The 17,514-nt window shown below is 44.3% G+C and overlaps 1 protein-coding gene across 4 annotated transcripts in view; it reads right to left on the bottom strand.

Moving 5' to 3' along the window:
• The window catches only part of aars1 (alanyl-tRNA synthetase 1), a 54,655-nt gene extending 41,066 nt beyond the window's left edge, over window positions 1-13,589 (bottom strand). Inside the window, exons 1-3 of one of the 4 annotated variants that reach the window (XM_078400625.1) lie at window positions 5,362-5,392; window positions 4,362-4,468; window positions 2,835-2,998 (exon numbers count right to left, since the gene is read on the bottom strand). In XM_078400625.1, coding sequence (XP_078256751.1) covers window positions 2,835-2,993 — 159 coding nt within the window. In that variant the 5' untranslated portion in view covers window positions 2,994-2,998; window positions 4,362-4,468; window positions 5,362-5,392. Of the gene's footprint in view, window positions 1-2,834; window positions 2,999-4,361; window positions 4,469-5,361; window positions 5,446-10,508; window positions 10,610-13,485 lie in introns of those variants that run through there. The other 3 variants (XM_078400627.1, XM_078400626.1, XM_078400624.1) reach the window with 3 other exon arrangements.
• Window positions 13,590-17,514: the final 3,925 nt, after the last annotated feature.

Raw genomic sequence — 17,514 nt, 5'->3', positions numbered from 1 at the left:
GGGAGTGGGGAAGGAGAGGGTGCTGGACCAATGCAGGAGAGGTTTGGACCCAACAGGTCCACTTGGTCTAGTATCCCTCTAAACCTTAACTATCCATGTGCCTGTCCAATTGTCTTTTAAATTGTTATATTACCTGCCTCAACTCTCTCCTGTGGCAACTCGTTCCAGGTATTCACCAAAAAAAGTTGCACCCCAACTTAATAACATCCATCCAAAGCAGGGTGACTAAACCTGAACAGTGCATGCAGCTTCACCATCACACTTAAATGCATCCCTACTATGAGTGGTCTTACTTTTCCAAAGTTAGACACAAAAAGCTGGAGTAACAGCGTCTCTGGAGAGAAGGAATGGGTGACGTTTCGGGTCGCGACCCTTCGTCAGACAGTTTAAACCAGCATCTGCAGTTCCTTCCTACACATTTCGTCTTACTTTTCCATTTCCACTCACTGCCCCATGGCACCTTCCCATGCAAGTAAAGATACAGTAATAGCTATTCATTCACTTCTTCCCTTCTCATCTTCCACAGACCCAATCAATCAATCCTTTTGAAGCAATGATTCATTTGCATTCAGTTCACTATGTGGCCTGCTCTACATCAGAGAAACCAAACACAGGATTGGTGATTGCTTTCAAAATTGTAACTGGTTTCTCCTTTCTTCTCCAGCAGCTTGGCTGGCTGAATTCTTGCAGTACTGCTTTTGTTTAAGATTCCAGCATCTGTTTTGCTTTTTCCATTGAGTTACATTAAAACCTTTCAGGCACATCCACATCACCAAAAATGATGTAAAGAGTACGCTTGGAAAATTTAGATTTAACTTTTCTTGTTACAGATCAATTACTTTCTTTTGTTTGCAGTGGTTAATTTGCATTTACCACTCTGTACACTGAATCCTGATGGAGCAAATCTCCCATTATAGTGGAATGTAGTTATTAACCAGGTTGTTATCGAAGCAAGAGAGACTACCGAGCTCTTCGGGCATTTCTTCTAATGTGCTCAGTAAATAGAACAGTAGTGCCCTATGATATTACAGCACATGCTGATAACCATAGGTCTCACAGTTCATGGTAAGCCAGAAAGGAGGTTAGACAATAGGTGCAGGAGTAGACCATTCGGCCCTTCGAGCCAGCACCACCATTCAATGTGATCATGGCTGATCATTCTCAAGTAGTACCCCGTCCCTGCCTTCTCCCCATACCCCCTGACTCCGCTATCCTTAAGAGCTCTATCTAGCTCTCTCTTGAATGCATTGAGAACTGGCCTCCACTGCCTTCTGAGGCAGAGAATTCCACAGATTCACAACTCTCTGACTGAAAAAGTTTTTCCTCGTCTCTGTTCTAAATGGCCTACCCCTTATTCTTAAACTGTGGCCCCTGGTTCGGGACTCCCCCAACATTGGGAACATGTTTCCTGCGTCTAACGTATCCAACCCCTTAATAATCCTATATGTTTCGATAAGATCCCCTCTTCTCATCCTTCTAAATTCCAGTGTATACAAGCCTAGTCGCTCCAGTCTTTCAACATACGACAGTCCCGCCATTCTGGGAATTAACCTAGTAAACCTACACTGCACGCCCTCAATAGCAAGAATATCTTTCCTCAACTTGAGACCAAAACTGCACACAGTACTCCAGGTGCGGTCTCACTAGAGCCCTGTACAACTGCACAAGGACCTCTTTGCTCCTATACTCAACTCCTCTTGTTATGAAGGCCAACATTCCATTGGCTTTCTTCACTGCCTGCTGTACCTGCATGCTTCCTTTCAGTGACTGATGCACTTGGACACCCAGATCTCGTTGTACGTCCCCCTTCCTAACTTGACACCATTCAGATAATCTGCCTTCCTATTCTTACCACCAAAGTGCATAACCTCACACTTATCCACATTAAACTGCATCTGCCATGCATCCACCCACTCGCACAACCTGTCCAAGTCACCCTGCAACCTCATAGCATCTTCCTCACAGTTCACACTACCACCCTGCTTTGAATCATCTGCAAATTTGCTAATGGTGCTTTTAATCCCTTCATCCAAGTTATGAGTTAGTGAGCAACCTAATTACTGATCAATTTAAAAGTTCTTCACTTTGCAATTAAGTGGGGGACAAAACCACTACGGTTCAGTTTTCTTAGCTTTTAAAATAATACATTGTAAAACGTTTGTGGAACTTCACAAGGCAACTAACATCAAGTAACTGATATTACTTTGTAAGAGCAAAAAAACTAAATGCTCAGTCATTAGCCATCAACCAGTCAGTGATTATCTAACATAGAAATATTTCAATATTGTAAGGGGAAGATTAATAGATTATCTCTGCGACAAGATAATAGGTTAAAGACTGGTCTTCAATCTATACTGTAGTCTGATCAAGATTGAATGACAAAAACAGACAACATGGTAGAGCAGCGGTAGAGTTGCTGCCTTACAGCGCCAGAGATCCAAGTTAATCCTGACTACAGGTGCTATCTATACGGAGTTTGTACATCCCCATGACCGCCTGTATTTTCCCCAGATCCTCCGGTTTCCACCCACACTCCAAACACGTACAGGTTTGTAGGCTAATTGGCTGTGGTAAAAATTGTAAATTGTTCCTAGTGTGTAAGATAGTGCTAATGAACGGGGATCGGTGGGCTGAAGGTCCTGTTTTCATGCTGTATCTCTAAACTAAAGTTAAAAAATCACAAACTGGACTATAAATTCAAAATTTATAGCTCAATGCCTTTACCAAATTATAAATCTGCGATGCAACAATTTTTATAGGATTTTTAATATTTACAATATGTCAAGGCCAAAAAGATGAGAGACTTCCACAATAACCTGACACTGTTGACCTACCTGATTCATTCCAGCATTAGTAAAGAGAAGAGTGGGGTCATCAAGAGGGACAGTGGCTGAGGAGTGCACATACTCATGGCTGTGTTGTTTGAAGAAATCAATAAATTTCTGGCGAATCTGTCCAGCGTTCATTTGCAAAGCCATTTTGGAGCAATTCATAGGGTCTGCAGGAAATGACAGCAGGTAACAAAAATTAATCTTCCTTCCATGGCAATTTACCTTTCAAACGAAAGTCATGTCTTGATGAACAGATGTTCCTGCAGCATTATTTAGCTCAAGACAGCAAGCTATTTCAATAGGAATAGAAGCGTTTCAATTACTTAAAGGCAGCCATAGTCAGTATTGTTATCATGTACTCATACCAGCAATTTGGCTTATAAAGAGCTTAAACCTACCAGCCAAAAATACTGAAAAGCATAACAATCCCAGATTAAAACCAGAAAAATTCATTCAGATTGGTAATCTGACTGAGATCTTGCTGCAATATGTCAAGGCCAAATCACATTAGAAGAAGAGCAAGCAACAAAAAAACAAATAATAAAAATAATTATATGCATGTTTGTTATCACCCTTTAAAATCATTTCTACCTATTCTGAAATTTATGTGGGGGAGCACCTTCCTCATTTCACTGCAAAAAATGTTTGTCTTCTTAATATTGTATGGCAGAAAATATTATCAGCAATTTTTATTTTCCTGAGTGTTACCCTATTTTCACAATAGTTCTGATTCTTTCCAATAAAATTCTGATGACAGGTAGATGGAGCATCTCAGTATCTATTGTATCCTGGCATGATGACAATTCCAATAAATTAAGCCAGTGCCCTGGCAGGACAAGAGTTCAAGAACAGGGTACAGTCTAAAATCCATCAATGTGCCGCCCGCAGCGAAGACCATCAAACTGCAAATAATGAAAATGATTGGAAACATCCCTGACACCAATTTAAATAAAAAGTGTGGCTTCACTACTTTGATTATCTAATTAAATTCCAAGGTTGTGAAGATATAACTGTGGTTTTCCATTTTCCAATCAGTAGAGTGCAGCAGTCAGTTTAGTTGAGTTTTAGGTACCAATTATTTTGGAAAGCAATCCAGTTAGTCCCATTTTTCCAACGATCCTGCCACTGGAAACACTTTCAATTTATACTCTGTCCAAAATATTTTGAACCACTATTACATCTCCTCAGCAATTTTGGCTCCATCATTGTCAGGTCAATCCATAAATCATTCTACATTTCCAGAGTCATCTTCTGCAACTTCTGCTAAGTCTTAACACCCTTTTGAAAGTATAGTGTTCAGAATTGGAATTAATACATTAGTTGGGGGCATATTTGTACAACATTTCTGTTGGGAGGGGGATAGAAAGAGCAAAAGCTCTCCTTGTTTTTCTAAACTGTAAGATCCACCTCTTGAACAAAGTTTAAATAGGATAATCAGTTTCAGTTTCAAATTCCTGCTGTAAAAAGAAACCAAGGTTTATTCTCTCCGCGGGCTCCTGATGATTAATCACCAGACCAACAAAAACTTACATCAAGTAAGTTTTTATAAAGACATCCATCAACTCCTTCATATATGGATGTCATCCACCACAAGGCAACCATGTACTACTTGCACAGGACAGTGTTATCTGCTTCCCCTTTTAATACAAGAAACACAGCAGCCAATAATTGCACAGCAAATTTTCAGATAGGAATGCAATAAATCACCACATACAATAGACACAAAAAGCTGGAGTAACTCAGCAGGACAGGCAACTTTTCTCTGGAAAGAAGGAATGGGAGACGTTTCGGGATGAGACCCTTCTCCAGATATCTCGACCCGAAACATCACCCATTCCTTCTTCCTACACGACTCACCACATAAATCTTTTTGTAATGCTGACAAGGCATCAAATCGCCCAATCTTTTTCACAGTACTGCAATGCAGATGGGTACTCAGCAGTGGCCCAAGTTAACCAGATCAAAACTTCAGGACTTTTCCAAGTAGCAGTGTGCCAAACTAACCAGGGGGTCCCAGCCCATGTCACTGCCTTGTGAGTGGTTAATCAACCAGCAACAGGTTAAAATAACTAGAGGCCTGGCCCATGACACCAGACCAAGCTGTACCCACCAGTAGTGGGCCAGTGTCACTATCCAGTGTACCAGGGGGTGAAACTGGCCATGTCACTGTCCAGCTTCACCCACCAGTAGTGGACCAAACTCACCAAGGCCTGGCCAATGTCACTGTCCAATGTACCAGGGCTGAAACTGACCAGAGGGCCTGGTCAATGTCTCTGACCAGCTTCACCCACCAGCAATGGGCCACAATGAACAAGGGGCCAGGCTAATGTCACGCTGCAGAGGCTTCACCCACGGCGCCCAGGGGCTGAAGCTAACGAGGGGCTGAAGCTAACGAGGGACCCGCCGGAGGAGTGCGGCGGCCTCTCAGGGCCGGCGGCCGGCTGCCCACGCCCTCAGAGACCTCAGTCCCCGCCGGTAAGCCGGCACATCGATCGAACGAGGTTAGAACTAACTGCAAATACAACGTTACCAAGTGCGAACCCACGCCGCCGCCGATCACCTCAGCGATGCGACCAGTGACGGCGCCTGCGCGAACTCCACCCGCGAGAGCCCGCCCTCCCGCTGCGCCCATTGGTCGGCTTGCTGTCGTGAGGCTGAATACCTGCTGCCTGATTGGTCGACAGGCGCGTCGCTCACGAGAAGGCAGTTGCGGCCGCCGCGAGCTCCGGCTGATGCAACGAGGAGCTGTCGCCCGCGGCATCCGCGCCCCGAGCCGGCCGGCCGGCCCTGCTCCACTCACTGAGTTTCACAGGTGAGGACAGTAAAATGTTCAAGCAGATATCAAACCCACAGCAAATCAGTGAAGTGAAACTATGGGCCAGGTCAATTGAGAGGACTCTCTCTACCTTAGTAAATACGCCTTCTGCACCACACAATTGCTTTTTCAGTCAGAGAGTTGTAAATCTGTGGAATTCTCTGCCTCAGAAGGCAGTGGAGGCCAGTTCTCTGAATGCATTCAAGAGAGAGCTAGATAGAGCTCTTAATGATCGCGGAGTCAGGGGGTATGGGGAGAAGGCAGGAACGGGGTACTGATTGAGAATGATCAGCCATCATCACATTGAATGGTGGTGCTGGCTCGAAGGGCTGAATGGCCTACTGCACCTATTGTCTATTTACTTCCTTCAGGGGTTAAACGTAATTTTAACAAAGTCAAAAGCCGAAGTCACAAATCCCAGTTTTATGAAAGCCCAATCTAGTAACTACCGAAAATCGGTAGACAGGGAGCACTCGCAGTAGTAATTAAAACGAAAGATTAAAGAAATCACCGCAAATGTTAACTATTTGTCGTTTATTATATTGTTTGCAGTGTACTATGTGTACATATTCTGTTGTGCTGTTCCAAATTTAAAAAAAATCATTGTCCTATCTGGGACATATGACGATAAAACACTATTGCCTCTCTCTTGACTTGAAACCGTGCTTTAACACCAGGTCAGGCAGTATCTGTGGAAAGAGTAACAGGGTTAATCTTTCAGGTCGAAGACCCCTTGCCACGTAGTAACAAGCGAAAGGCACACGATACTGTAGGTGTTGCAATCTGGAGCAAGAAACCCAATCTCAATGGATCAAGCAGCATCTGTAAATTGATGATTTCGCATTTGGACTCTGCATCAGAACCCGCTGAGTTCCTCCAGCAATTTACAAGGATTTCTAATGAAGTCTGATTACATGCGGCGGTTTTGAGTGAGCTCGGAGTGTGGACAAGCTCCATACTAATTTCCATGCTCTTACATTCAGCATAACCACCGGTTTAACTTTATTGTGGAAAAATGCTTTACAATAAGCTATGGTTTACAAGGCCTTTGTTTAATGATACATATAAGATTTTAAATGGATTAAAAGCAATGTGCTATTCAACCGACTAATTTGCTGACCTTTTTGCCAACGGATAGGAAAAGTTAAATACTAGAAAGGAACAAGGTGGTACTGTGGCACAGTTAGTAGAGTCCCTCATGCCTCACAGTGCTAGAGACTCCAGAGTAATCCTCGCCTTGGGTGCTGACTGGGTAGCCTTTGTACATTTATCTCTATGGCCATGTAGGTTTCCTGCAAGTGCTCTGGTTGCCTCCCACATCATAAAGATGCACAAGTTGATAGGTTAATTGGCAAACTATATCTCTCTGTAACTCTGTGATTCTATGAAAGAGATAGTGGAGAACATTTTGCTACCTTCCTGCACAATTTAAGTCCATCCCATGTTAACGATGTTCCCTACAAGGGGTTTTCATTCAGATTGAAGTCTGAGGGTGACAACAGGGAATGGAAAGTGTAGCTGATTTGGCAGAAGGGTTACCTAGGCTGGAATAAAGGCAAAAGAAATATCCCAAAAGGGAGTCAGTGGAAAGTCTGAGAAGGGTCACAACCCAAAATGTCACCCATTCCCTCTCTCCAGAGATGCTGCCCGGCCAACTGAGTTACTCCAGCTTTTTGTGTCTATCTTTCTTAAAAGGGAGACATAAGAGACTGCCGATGCTGTAATCTGGAACACAATACAAGCTGCTGAGGTTAATCAGTGAGTTCTGATGCCTGAAAGGTTGACAATCCCCTTTCCCTCCACAGTCGTTGTTTGACCCACTGAGATCCTCCAGCAGTTTCTTTTTGTTACAGAGTGAGATGAACAATCTAATGAATGTCCAATGTTCTGGACAGGACAGGACAAAATCTATGTTCATATCTAGACAGAGACACAAAGAACTGTGATGCTGGAACCTTGAGCAGAACACAAATTGCTGGAGGAACTCAGCAGGTCAGGAAGCATCTGTGAAGGGAATGGACAGGTGACTTTTCTTCAGTTAGTATCGAGACACTAATCAGCTGCACTCTTAAAATTGTTGGTTGTTTATCTAAAACATTCATGCAGACTTTACACACTGAAAAATTCACAACGGTTTGTCTTTGCTTGCTATGTGTACCAAGGAAGTCCAGTGGTACCTTTCCAACCCGTCACTCTATCCTCCCTTGCAAAGCTTATCTCCGCTATGAAACCTGCAACCTGCCCCCTTGATCCTGCCCCCACTGCCCTTCTGAAGGATGTCATTGCAATAGCTGGTCCCAGCATCCTCTCTATTATCAACAGTTCTCTGGCCACTGGCACTGTTCCAACCAGTTTCAAGCACGCGGTGGTCCAGCCCCTACTGAAAAAACCTAACCTAGACCCCACCTTGCCTAGCAACTACAGACCCATTTCCAAACTGCCATTCCTGTCAAAAGTCCTTGAAAAGGCAATCCTTAACCAATTAGTGCCCTACCTGCACCAAAACACCATCCTGGAAAGTTTCCAGTCAGGTTTCAGAGCCCACCACAGCACAGAGTCTGCCTTGTTGAAGGTACACAACGACCTGCTTCTCGCCATCGACACCGGCGACTGTGCAATCCTGCTCCTTCTCGACCTCAGCGCAGCATTCGATACAGTGGACCACACCATCCTTATTGACCGTCTCCAGTACGCGGTTGGCATTGATGGCACTGCCCTGAGCTGGTTCGCTTCGTACCTCAAAGATAGGAGTTTCGCCATCAACATAGGCAGTTATTCCTCTGCTCCAGCTAGCCTCTCCTGCGGAGTTCCACAAGGCTCAATCCTAGGCCCCATTCTCTTCTCTCTATACATGCTCCCCCTTGGCCAAATCATTCAAAGGCACGGCATTTCTTTCCACTGCTATGCCGATGACACTCAGCTTTACCTCCCCCTGAAACCCAACAACCAGTCAAATTTAAACAGCCTCTCACACTGCCTTGAGGACATAAAATGTTGGATGGCACAGAACTTCCTCCAATTAAATGAGAGCAAGTCTGAGGTCATCCTATTCGGCCCCCCCGACTCCATCAAATTGATAACAGGCAGTCTTGGAAGCATATCCTGCCTAGTCAAACCGCATGTCAAAAACCTCGGCATGATATTTGACTCTGCATTAAAATTTGATAAGCAAGTCAACGCTGTGGTAAAAGCCAGCTTCTTCCAACTTCGAACCATAGCTAAAATCAAACCTTTCCTCAAATTCGACGACACAGAAAAAATCATTCACGCTTTCATTTCCTCCCGCCTAGACTACTGCAACTCCCTATACACTGGGATCAGCCAATCTTCCCTGTCCCGCCTGCAACTGGTCCAAAACGCCGCAGCGAGACTCCTGACGGGTACCCGTAAAAGGGACCACATCACCCCGATTCTGGCCTCTCTCCACTGGCTCCCTGTACGGTACAGAATCAACTTCAAGCTCCTCCTATTCACGTATAAAGCCCTAAATGGACACTCCCCCCCCTACATCAAAAATCTTCTAACCCCCCTCTCTAACTCCAGGTCCCTCAGATCGGCCGACTTGGGGCTATTCACTATCCCACGGTCTAGGCTTAAACTCAGGGGTGACCGCGCTTTTGCGGTTGCAGCTCCTAGACTGTGGAACAGCATCCCTCTCCCGATCAGAACTGCCCCCTCCATCGACTCCTTTAAGTCCAGGCTCAAAACATATTTCTACTCCCTAGCGTTTGAGGCTCATTGAGGAGGCGCTGTGAACTGTTTGCGTGCTACTGTATGTTTTCATTTTTTTTTCTATTGGAACCTAATCAAATGTACAGCACTTTGGTCAACGTGGGTTGTTTTTAAATGTGCTATACAAATAAAATTGACTTGACTTGACTTGACTTAATGGATGCTCAATCCTTCACAAGTAGGAGGCCAAGACATCTAGTCTCTTGATAAGGAAGCTATCATCCATCTATCTCTAAAACTCTTGGTTTGTTTGTGTTTATGTGTGTGCCATGCCCTCTACACAGTCAAAACGGTACATGATAGCGGATGGGGGTGTGGGGAGGTGGGGAGGTGGGGGAGGGAGTGTGGGGGGTTGGGTGGGGAGGGGGAGTGGGCGTTGGGTGGGGAGGGGGAGTGGGCGTTGGGGGGGGAGTGGAGGGTGGGGGGGGAGGAGGGGAGTGGAGGGTGGGGGGGGAGGAGGGGCATGGGGAGTGGAGGGAGTGGGGGGTGCAGTGGGTGAGTGGGGGGAGGAGGGGGGATAAGGGGGATTGAGTGGGAGTGGGGGGGGAGCAGGGAGCTAGACCGATACAGGAGAGGCTTTGGGTCCACGGCTCGCTCTGGCTGCAGCGCTGGCGCCACGGTGCCGAGGTGAGTGGCAACCTCTCCCCTTCCCTGTCCCCCCTCTACGAGGAATGGGTCCACTTGGTCCAGTATATATCTCTATATACTAAAACTCTCTGTTTGTTTGTTTGTTCCTGAACCACGGCCAAAATGGTACACGATAGCGCGACAATTTTAGCCCCACCTTACTCACCGTTTCATTGAAATTGGTGTTATATTTTTAAAGATATTCACATTTTAAAGTTTAAATCTATCTCCAAAGGAGGGAGGGGGGAGAGTGGGGGAGGGGTAAAGCGGGGGAGAGGGGATGGGGAGGGTGCTGCACCAATGCAGGAGAGGTTTAGGCCCAACAGATCCACTTGGTCTAGAAAACTACTTCAACTCTTGGTTTGTTTGCGTTTATGTGTGTACCATGCTCTCTACACAGCCAAAACAGTACACGATAGCGCCACAATTTTAGGCTCGCCCTCCTCACCATTCCCCTGTGGGGTGAATAAACCTACTTTTGTTACTTTTTAAAAACAAATTACCTGATAAACTTTAATAAATGCGCTTCCCCCCCCGCCCCCCACCGGAGGACCAGCGGGAGGACAGGCGCCCGTCCCGGTGTGACCCGCGCCTGACGTTCCTCCCATGCTGCAGCGCGCCACAGAGGCTGTGGCAGAGGGTCCAAGATGAAGGCCGTCCCCACTGCTCCCCGCCGATCGCAGCAGGAGAAATGGAGCTGAGATCAGTGCCTTCTCCCTGTCCACTCTCGCCCACCCACGGCCCCGGGAGACACTCCCCGCCCAGCAACGGGTCCATGCCGTCATTATCATTCCCCGCCGCAGATTGCAGCCGAGCTGCAGGAGATGCTTCCGCTCGCAGGAGAAACGGGGGCGACGTCATTGCTTTTTCCCTCTTTCCCTCCTTGCTGGCACACGGCCACGGGGGTACTCCCCGCCTCGCAACGGCTCCACTGATTAGGCCGAGGGGAGTGGGAGGGGAGGGGTAGAGTGGAGTGGGTGGCGGGGGTGGGGGTGAGGGGGTAAAGGAGGGAGAGGGGAGGGAGGGGTGAAGAGTGGGGGCAGGGGGTCTGGGAGATGGGAGAGGGAAGGGGTGAAGGGGATGGGTGAGAGGAAGGGGAGGAGGGGGTGCTGCACCAAAGCAGGAGAGACCCCCCAACGGGTCTTGTAACAGTTAAACAGTCGCTGGCCGCTTCTTCCCCATCCCACTGTCCATGTGGAAGTGGAAAATGTTGGTATCCTACTCATGCAAGTAGAACGTTTAAACCTGCTGGCCTTTTTGCAGACAGCTTGTAAGTATATAATATAGAAAACTCTTGGAGAAACAAACTGCCAGACAGTAATACAAGGCAACCACACTTTAAAAAACCACCACATTATTTTGCATGAGTAAAGAAATGAGAGTAGGAAAAAAAACGACATTTATAGTTTCACATTTAGTTTTTATTTATTTGATTTCTTGCTCTCCCCTCCACATAAATTCTTAAACAAATGTTATATCTTGGTCTTTTTGGGTTGCGATTTGCAAATTCCACAAGGGGGAATTTCTGTATCCCGAATGGCATAATGCAGGGGTTACCTGTAATCAACAGGACAGGCAGCTTTCTCTGCAGCGAGAAACAAGCTTGAGGTTCGTTGCAAGATGACACTGGAATGTGGTGACTCTGTGTGTGCTGTTCCAGAAGAAGATTTATTGCACTTGTATATGGAATTTCATAACTAGATGACATGCAGAACAAGCATATTACAGTATCTCCGCACACGTGACAATAAGTAACCAAACCAAACCTTCATCACAACTGATGAAGATCTATAGTTTTTTTATTTGAGATCAGTGGATCAACCACCTGTTTGCACCACATCTGGAGATCAGGTTGCAACAAACTGTGGGGAACAAATGAAAACCAATTTCTCCCCTATTATATTCTGTATAACAAATGATATTAATTTTAGTATCTGATCAGGTACAACCTTAGGTTGTTGGAAAATCTTCAGCTAGTTGTCCAACTACATATTAGGATTTGGATAGATTCCAGTACAATAGATCACTTTAATGCAATATGTTAATGAGGAAAAGAGGGCGAGGGGTTAGAGAGTTTCAGTTTCACAAGTTCGATAAGGTGCTTCTTAAACATTTCTGTGGTCATCGTTACAGTTACTTTGTCTGCAGTAATGAACTTTGTAAGTGAAGCTTGTCCAGCTTGTCCCTCAGGAGATTTTTTTGCTGACTAATTCAGTTTAATTTAGTTTTATGTCTTTACGTTTTCCTTTACGGTCTAAGTAACATGTGCTGTACTGGAGCTCCACCATCACTCTTATCCAGGGCTTGTCCCATTTCAGCCCTCTTTATTACTATTAATTTACACAGATCCCGCATAGTCTGACCTGTTCAATTCACAAAATTCTGTACCAATTTACATTGACCCCGAGTAGTCTGATCAGCTCAATTCACAAAAATTCTGTACCAATTTACACAGACCCCGAGTCATCTGACCTGTTCAATTCACAAAAATCGATTCCAATTTACACAGACCACACGTAGTCTGACCTATTCGCTTCACAGAATTCTTTACCTGGTGTCTTCTTAAAGGATCTCAGCAGGGAACCAAATCATGTACCAATTCCTCTTTATTACTCGTGCGGGAGTGAGAGAGCTACATACTCGTTGCCCCTCGCGGTCCCACTCAATAATATTGAGCGGAAACAGTACATTTATACCTGATTTTTCACAGGCAGTTAATCACACAGTCAGTACATTCCTTAGTACATTCCTCAGCACATCCCTCCACTAGCTCTATTCTTTCCTGGCAGCAGTTCTGATCTTGTCTGGATCACATTTGTCTTTCAAAGTGGTTTGACTTAACAATCGGGCATCTTATCTTTTTTTAGTCCCAACATCCTGAATCTGTTTCTTTTGTCATGCATTAAAACGCAATTTCAGTTACTCACAGCATTTTATCTTGTTTCCACATATTTCCTGACTGAGCTGTTCCTTTCAGTTCAAAACTCTTTCACTGATATACTTTACTTACCTTTACTAACTCACTTTAGTAGTCTCTATTCATTGGTAATAATTAAATAATTTGAGGAAACTTGTTTTAAGGGATTAGTGGGGTGAAGGGGATGTAGCCCCCCCTCGTTAGTTAGGTTAGGTTAAGGGAGGAGGGGGGCAAGGGAACGCAGTCCCCCGTTAGTTTAGGTTAGCCGGTTTTTACTATACTTTTACCTAAATGAGCCCTAACCTTTTTTTTCTTTCATTACGTAACCCCTTACTAACACTTTAAACCTAGAATATTGTGTCAAGCATCCCGCTGAAAGTAGAAATCATGGTTTGTATTGACGAAAAATTACGAAATTCTTTGACACTTTGCCAAGACTAGTGTTTACTGCTATTGAGAAGGAATTAATCATCACTGATGATTTATTTTGCAGTAAATCGTGAAAATTCGTAATCTATATTCATTTATAATATATTTCCCCATAAATAAATGACTAAATTTACCTTTTGAATTCAGAAATTATCCAGACATGTTCACTCAGTAGCAGGTGCAGGGAAATCAGCTGGTGATGGCGTTTGTTTCTCGTCGTTCTGCCGCCAGATGGCAGCACTGATGTGATTTCTCATTCTCTCGGGTGGGAATAAAGTGTGCGGTATGTTTAAAAAGTGGGGTTTTTTCCCGATTTACGTAGTCTCTGAAATTTATGTTGAGGTTGGAGTTGGAACTCTTTTACCGACTCTGACTCCGACTCCAGCAGCACCAAAATCGCTCCGACTCCACCATTCCGACCCCGACTCCACAGCCCTGGTTGAAGACAGTGAGTAAGGTTGTCAAAGTAAACAGTGGAATAGAGCTCAGCTACAGGAATGGATGGAGAAATGACAGATGGAGTTTAACCGAGCAAGTATGAGGTTGGGAGTTCAAATGTAGAGGAAAGGTATGCAATTGATGGCAAGACCCTTAACAGCAGTGATGAGCAGAGGGATCTGGAGGTTCAAGTCCAAACTCCCTGAAAGTTGCAACACAAGTATATAGAGTAGTAAAGAAGGCATAGGGTAGGCTTGCCTTTATTAGTTGGGCCATTGAGAACAGCAGCTTTATGCAGCTTTATGGAATTTTTGTTAGGCCACATTTGGAGTATTGTGTGCAGTTCTGGTTGCCCCATTTGAGGAAGGATTTTGAAGCTTTGGAGAGTGCTGAAGAGGTGTACTAGAATGCTGCCTGGCCTATAGGGTATCATCGTTAATAAGAAGTTGAACAAACTTGGATGGTTTTCTCTGGAGCACCCGAGGCTGAGGGGAGACCCAATAAAAGTATATAAAATTAAGAGAGGTATAGATAGGATAGACAGAACCTTTTTGCCAAGATGGAAATCACAAAGATTAGACAGCATAGCTTTAAGATGCGAGGGGATAAGTTTAGAGAAGTTTGGGGCAAGTTTTTGTAAACAGAGTGTTGCTGGTGTCTGAGGGTAATGCAGTTGATGTAGTATATAGGACTTCCAGTAGGCTTTTGAAGAGCTGTCACATAACAGTCTTATCAGCAAGTTGAAGTACAGAATATGGCATAAAAGGGACATTGATAGCTTGGATATGAACTTAGCTGTGTAACTGAAAGCAGAGGGTCTTAGTGAATGGCTGATTGTCGGACAGGCAGAAGGTGAATAATGGCTTTCCCCACTGGCGTGGGAGCCATTGCTTTATTTGATTTATATTATTGACATAAACTTAAGGATGCAAGCCACAATTTCTGTGTTTGTGGATGACACAAGATAGATCAAAGTTAGCCAGAAATGTGAAAAGGGTGATAAACAAAATGTGTAAACAAAGTGAGCATTGTTTGTAAAAGAAGAGAGGCTGGTGAATTAATATTGAAAAGAATAAAGAGAGAGATGTAGTAAATATCTATATGTCTTCTTTAAACACACTTTCCTACCCATCTTAGAGTCTTCAGCAAATTTAGCAGCCAGGAATGACAATGTAGAATAAAGAAAACAGATTTAAAAGGAATGCAGCTGCAAAGGGACCTGAGGATATGAATGCACAAAATCATTGAAAATTGCAGGGCTGGCTAAAAAAACAGTTAAGGTATGCACAATTCTGGGCTTTATCAATAGAAACATTAAAACCCAGGAAATTGTGCAGAACTTTATTAAACGATGTGTCTGGTCATTTCTGGCCAATTCAATTTCAATAGGATGTCAAGGCATTAGAGTCCAGAAGATATTTATGACCATGGTTCCAGAAATGTGAGACTACATTTACAAGGATAGATCGGAGTAACTGTGACTGCTTAGAGAAAAACAAGGGGAATTTTATAGAATTATCAAAAATAGGATTGAGGACCAAAGATTGAGGATTGGCATAAAATAAAGCTAAGGAGAATTGATAGAGACATGTGAAACCTTTTTACATGGCATATAGCTAGAACTTGAAGTGCATTGGTTACAGCTTTCGCTGTGACATTTCAGAGAGAATTGAATAAATATATGGTGATGAGAAATTTACAAGACTACAGAGAAAGGATAGAGGGGAGGAATTGGACAGCTGTTCTGCTAAAAAGCCAACAAAAGCAAAATGAGCTGAATGGCCTTTTGTGCCATAACCATTCTATGAATACAAATGGGGTGATTGCTGGCTATGTTGGTGATACAAAGATGGATGCTTATTTTCCACTATTAATTTCCCAGTCTCACTTTCTTTACAATCACTGCTCACTTTGTTCACATGTTTTTTGATTGTCTTTTTTATATTTCTAGCTAGCTTTGTCCTGCGTTTTAATTTTTCCTTCGTTTGGTGACAGGCTCTCAAACCTTTTGGAAATTAGACAATAGACAATAGGTGCAGGAGTAGGCCATTCGGCCCTTCGAGCCAGCACCACCATTCACCGTGATCATGGCTGATCATCTACAATCAGTACCCCATTCATACCTTCTCCCTATATCCCTTGACTCCGCTATCATGAGGAGCTCTATGTAACTCTCTCTTGAAAGCATCCAGGGAATTGGCCTCCACTGCCTTCTGAGGCAGAGAGTTCCACAGCTTCACAACTACTCTGAGTGAAAAAGTTTTTCCTCATCTCCATTCTAAATGGCCTACCCCTTATTCTTAAACTGTGGCCCTTGGTTCGGGACCCCCCAACATTGGGAACATGTTTCCTGCCTCTGGCGTGTCCAATCCCTTAATAATCTTATATGTTTCAACAAGATCCCCTCTCATCCTAAATTCCAGAGCATACAAGCCCAGTCGCTCCAGTCTTTCAACATACAACAGTCCCGCCATTCCGGGAATTAACCTCGTGAACCTACGCTGCACTCCCTCAATAGTAAGAATGTCCTTCCTCAAATTTGGAGACCAAAACTGCATAATACTCCAGGTGTGGTCTCACTAGGGCCCTGTACAATTGCAGAAGGACCTCTTTGCTCCTATTTTCAACTCCTCTTGTTATGATTGGGACGAAGTTGAATATGAAATTTAGTATAAGATGTCTTCCCAAGATATTGGCATTGCATATGTTAGGAATGGATGCCAGCACGAATGACCGGGATTCACGGAATTATTTTATTCTTCATTGTCAGAGTGAGGCTCAGCGCAAATTGGAGGAATAGCACCTCATATTTCACTTGGGTAGCGGTATGAAAATGACCTCTAACTTCAAGTAGCCCCTGTTTTCCCTCTCTCTCCATCTCCTCCCCTTCCCAGTCCTCCTACCAGTCTTACTGTCTCTGACTATATTTTATCTCTACCGCCCACTCCCCTGACATCAGTCTGAAGAAGGATCTCGACCCGAACGTTACCCATTCTTTCACTCCAGAGGTGCTGCCTGTCCCACTGAGTTACTCCAGCATTTTGTGTCAACCTTCGATTTAAATCAGCATCTGCAGATATTTCCTACACATTATTTTATTCATACTTTGCTGTTTCTTCTTTACTTCTTTCAACCTTCTGACACATGCTTGTCTTTGTGGGTCATTTGATTTATCCCTGGGATGGCGGGACTGTCATATGAGGAAAGATTGAAAAGACTAGGCTTGTATTCACTGGAGTTTAGAAGGATGAGAGGGGATCTTATAGAGACATATAAAAGTATAAAAGGACTGGACAAGCTACATTCAGGAAAAATGTTCCCAATGTTGGGGGAGTGCAGAACCAGGGGCCACAGTCTTAGAATAAAGGGGAGGCCATTTAAAACCGAGGTGAGAAGGAACTTTTTCACCCAGAGGGTTGTGAATTTGTGGAATTCTCTGTCACAGAGGGGAGGCCAAGTCACTGGATGAATTTAAGAGAGAGTTAGATAGAGCTCTGGGGGCTCGTGGAATCAAGGGATATGGGGAGAAGTTGGGCACAGGTTACTGCTTGTGGATGATCAGCCATGATCACAATGAATGGCGTTGCTGGCTCGAAGGGCCAAATGGCCTCCCCCTGCACCTATTTTCTATGTTTCTATTTGGCCCACCAAGTTCCTGCCAACCATTAACCACCCACTTACACTAAGCCTACATTGATCCCACATTCTCAGCATTTCCCACAGAT

Source organism: Rhinoraja longicauda, chromosome 6, assembly GCF_053455715.1.
Source record: "Rhinoraja longicauda isolate Sanriku21f chromosome 6, sRhiLon1.1, whole genome shotgun sequence".
In the NCBI taxonomy this organism is placed as follows: Eukaryota; Metazoa; Chordata; class Chondrichthyes; order Rajiformes; family Arhynchobatidae; genus Rhinoraja; species Rhinoraja longicauda.
Note: the sequence above shows the minus strand (reverse complement) of the source record. Positions and strands in the feature narration are given on the sequence as shown.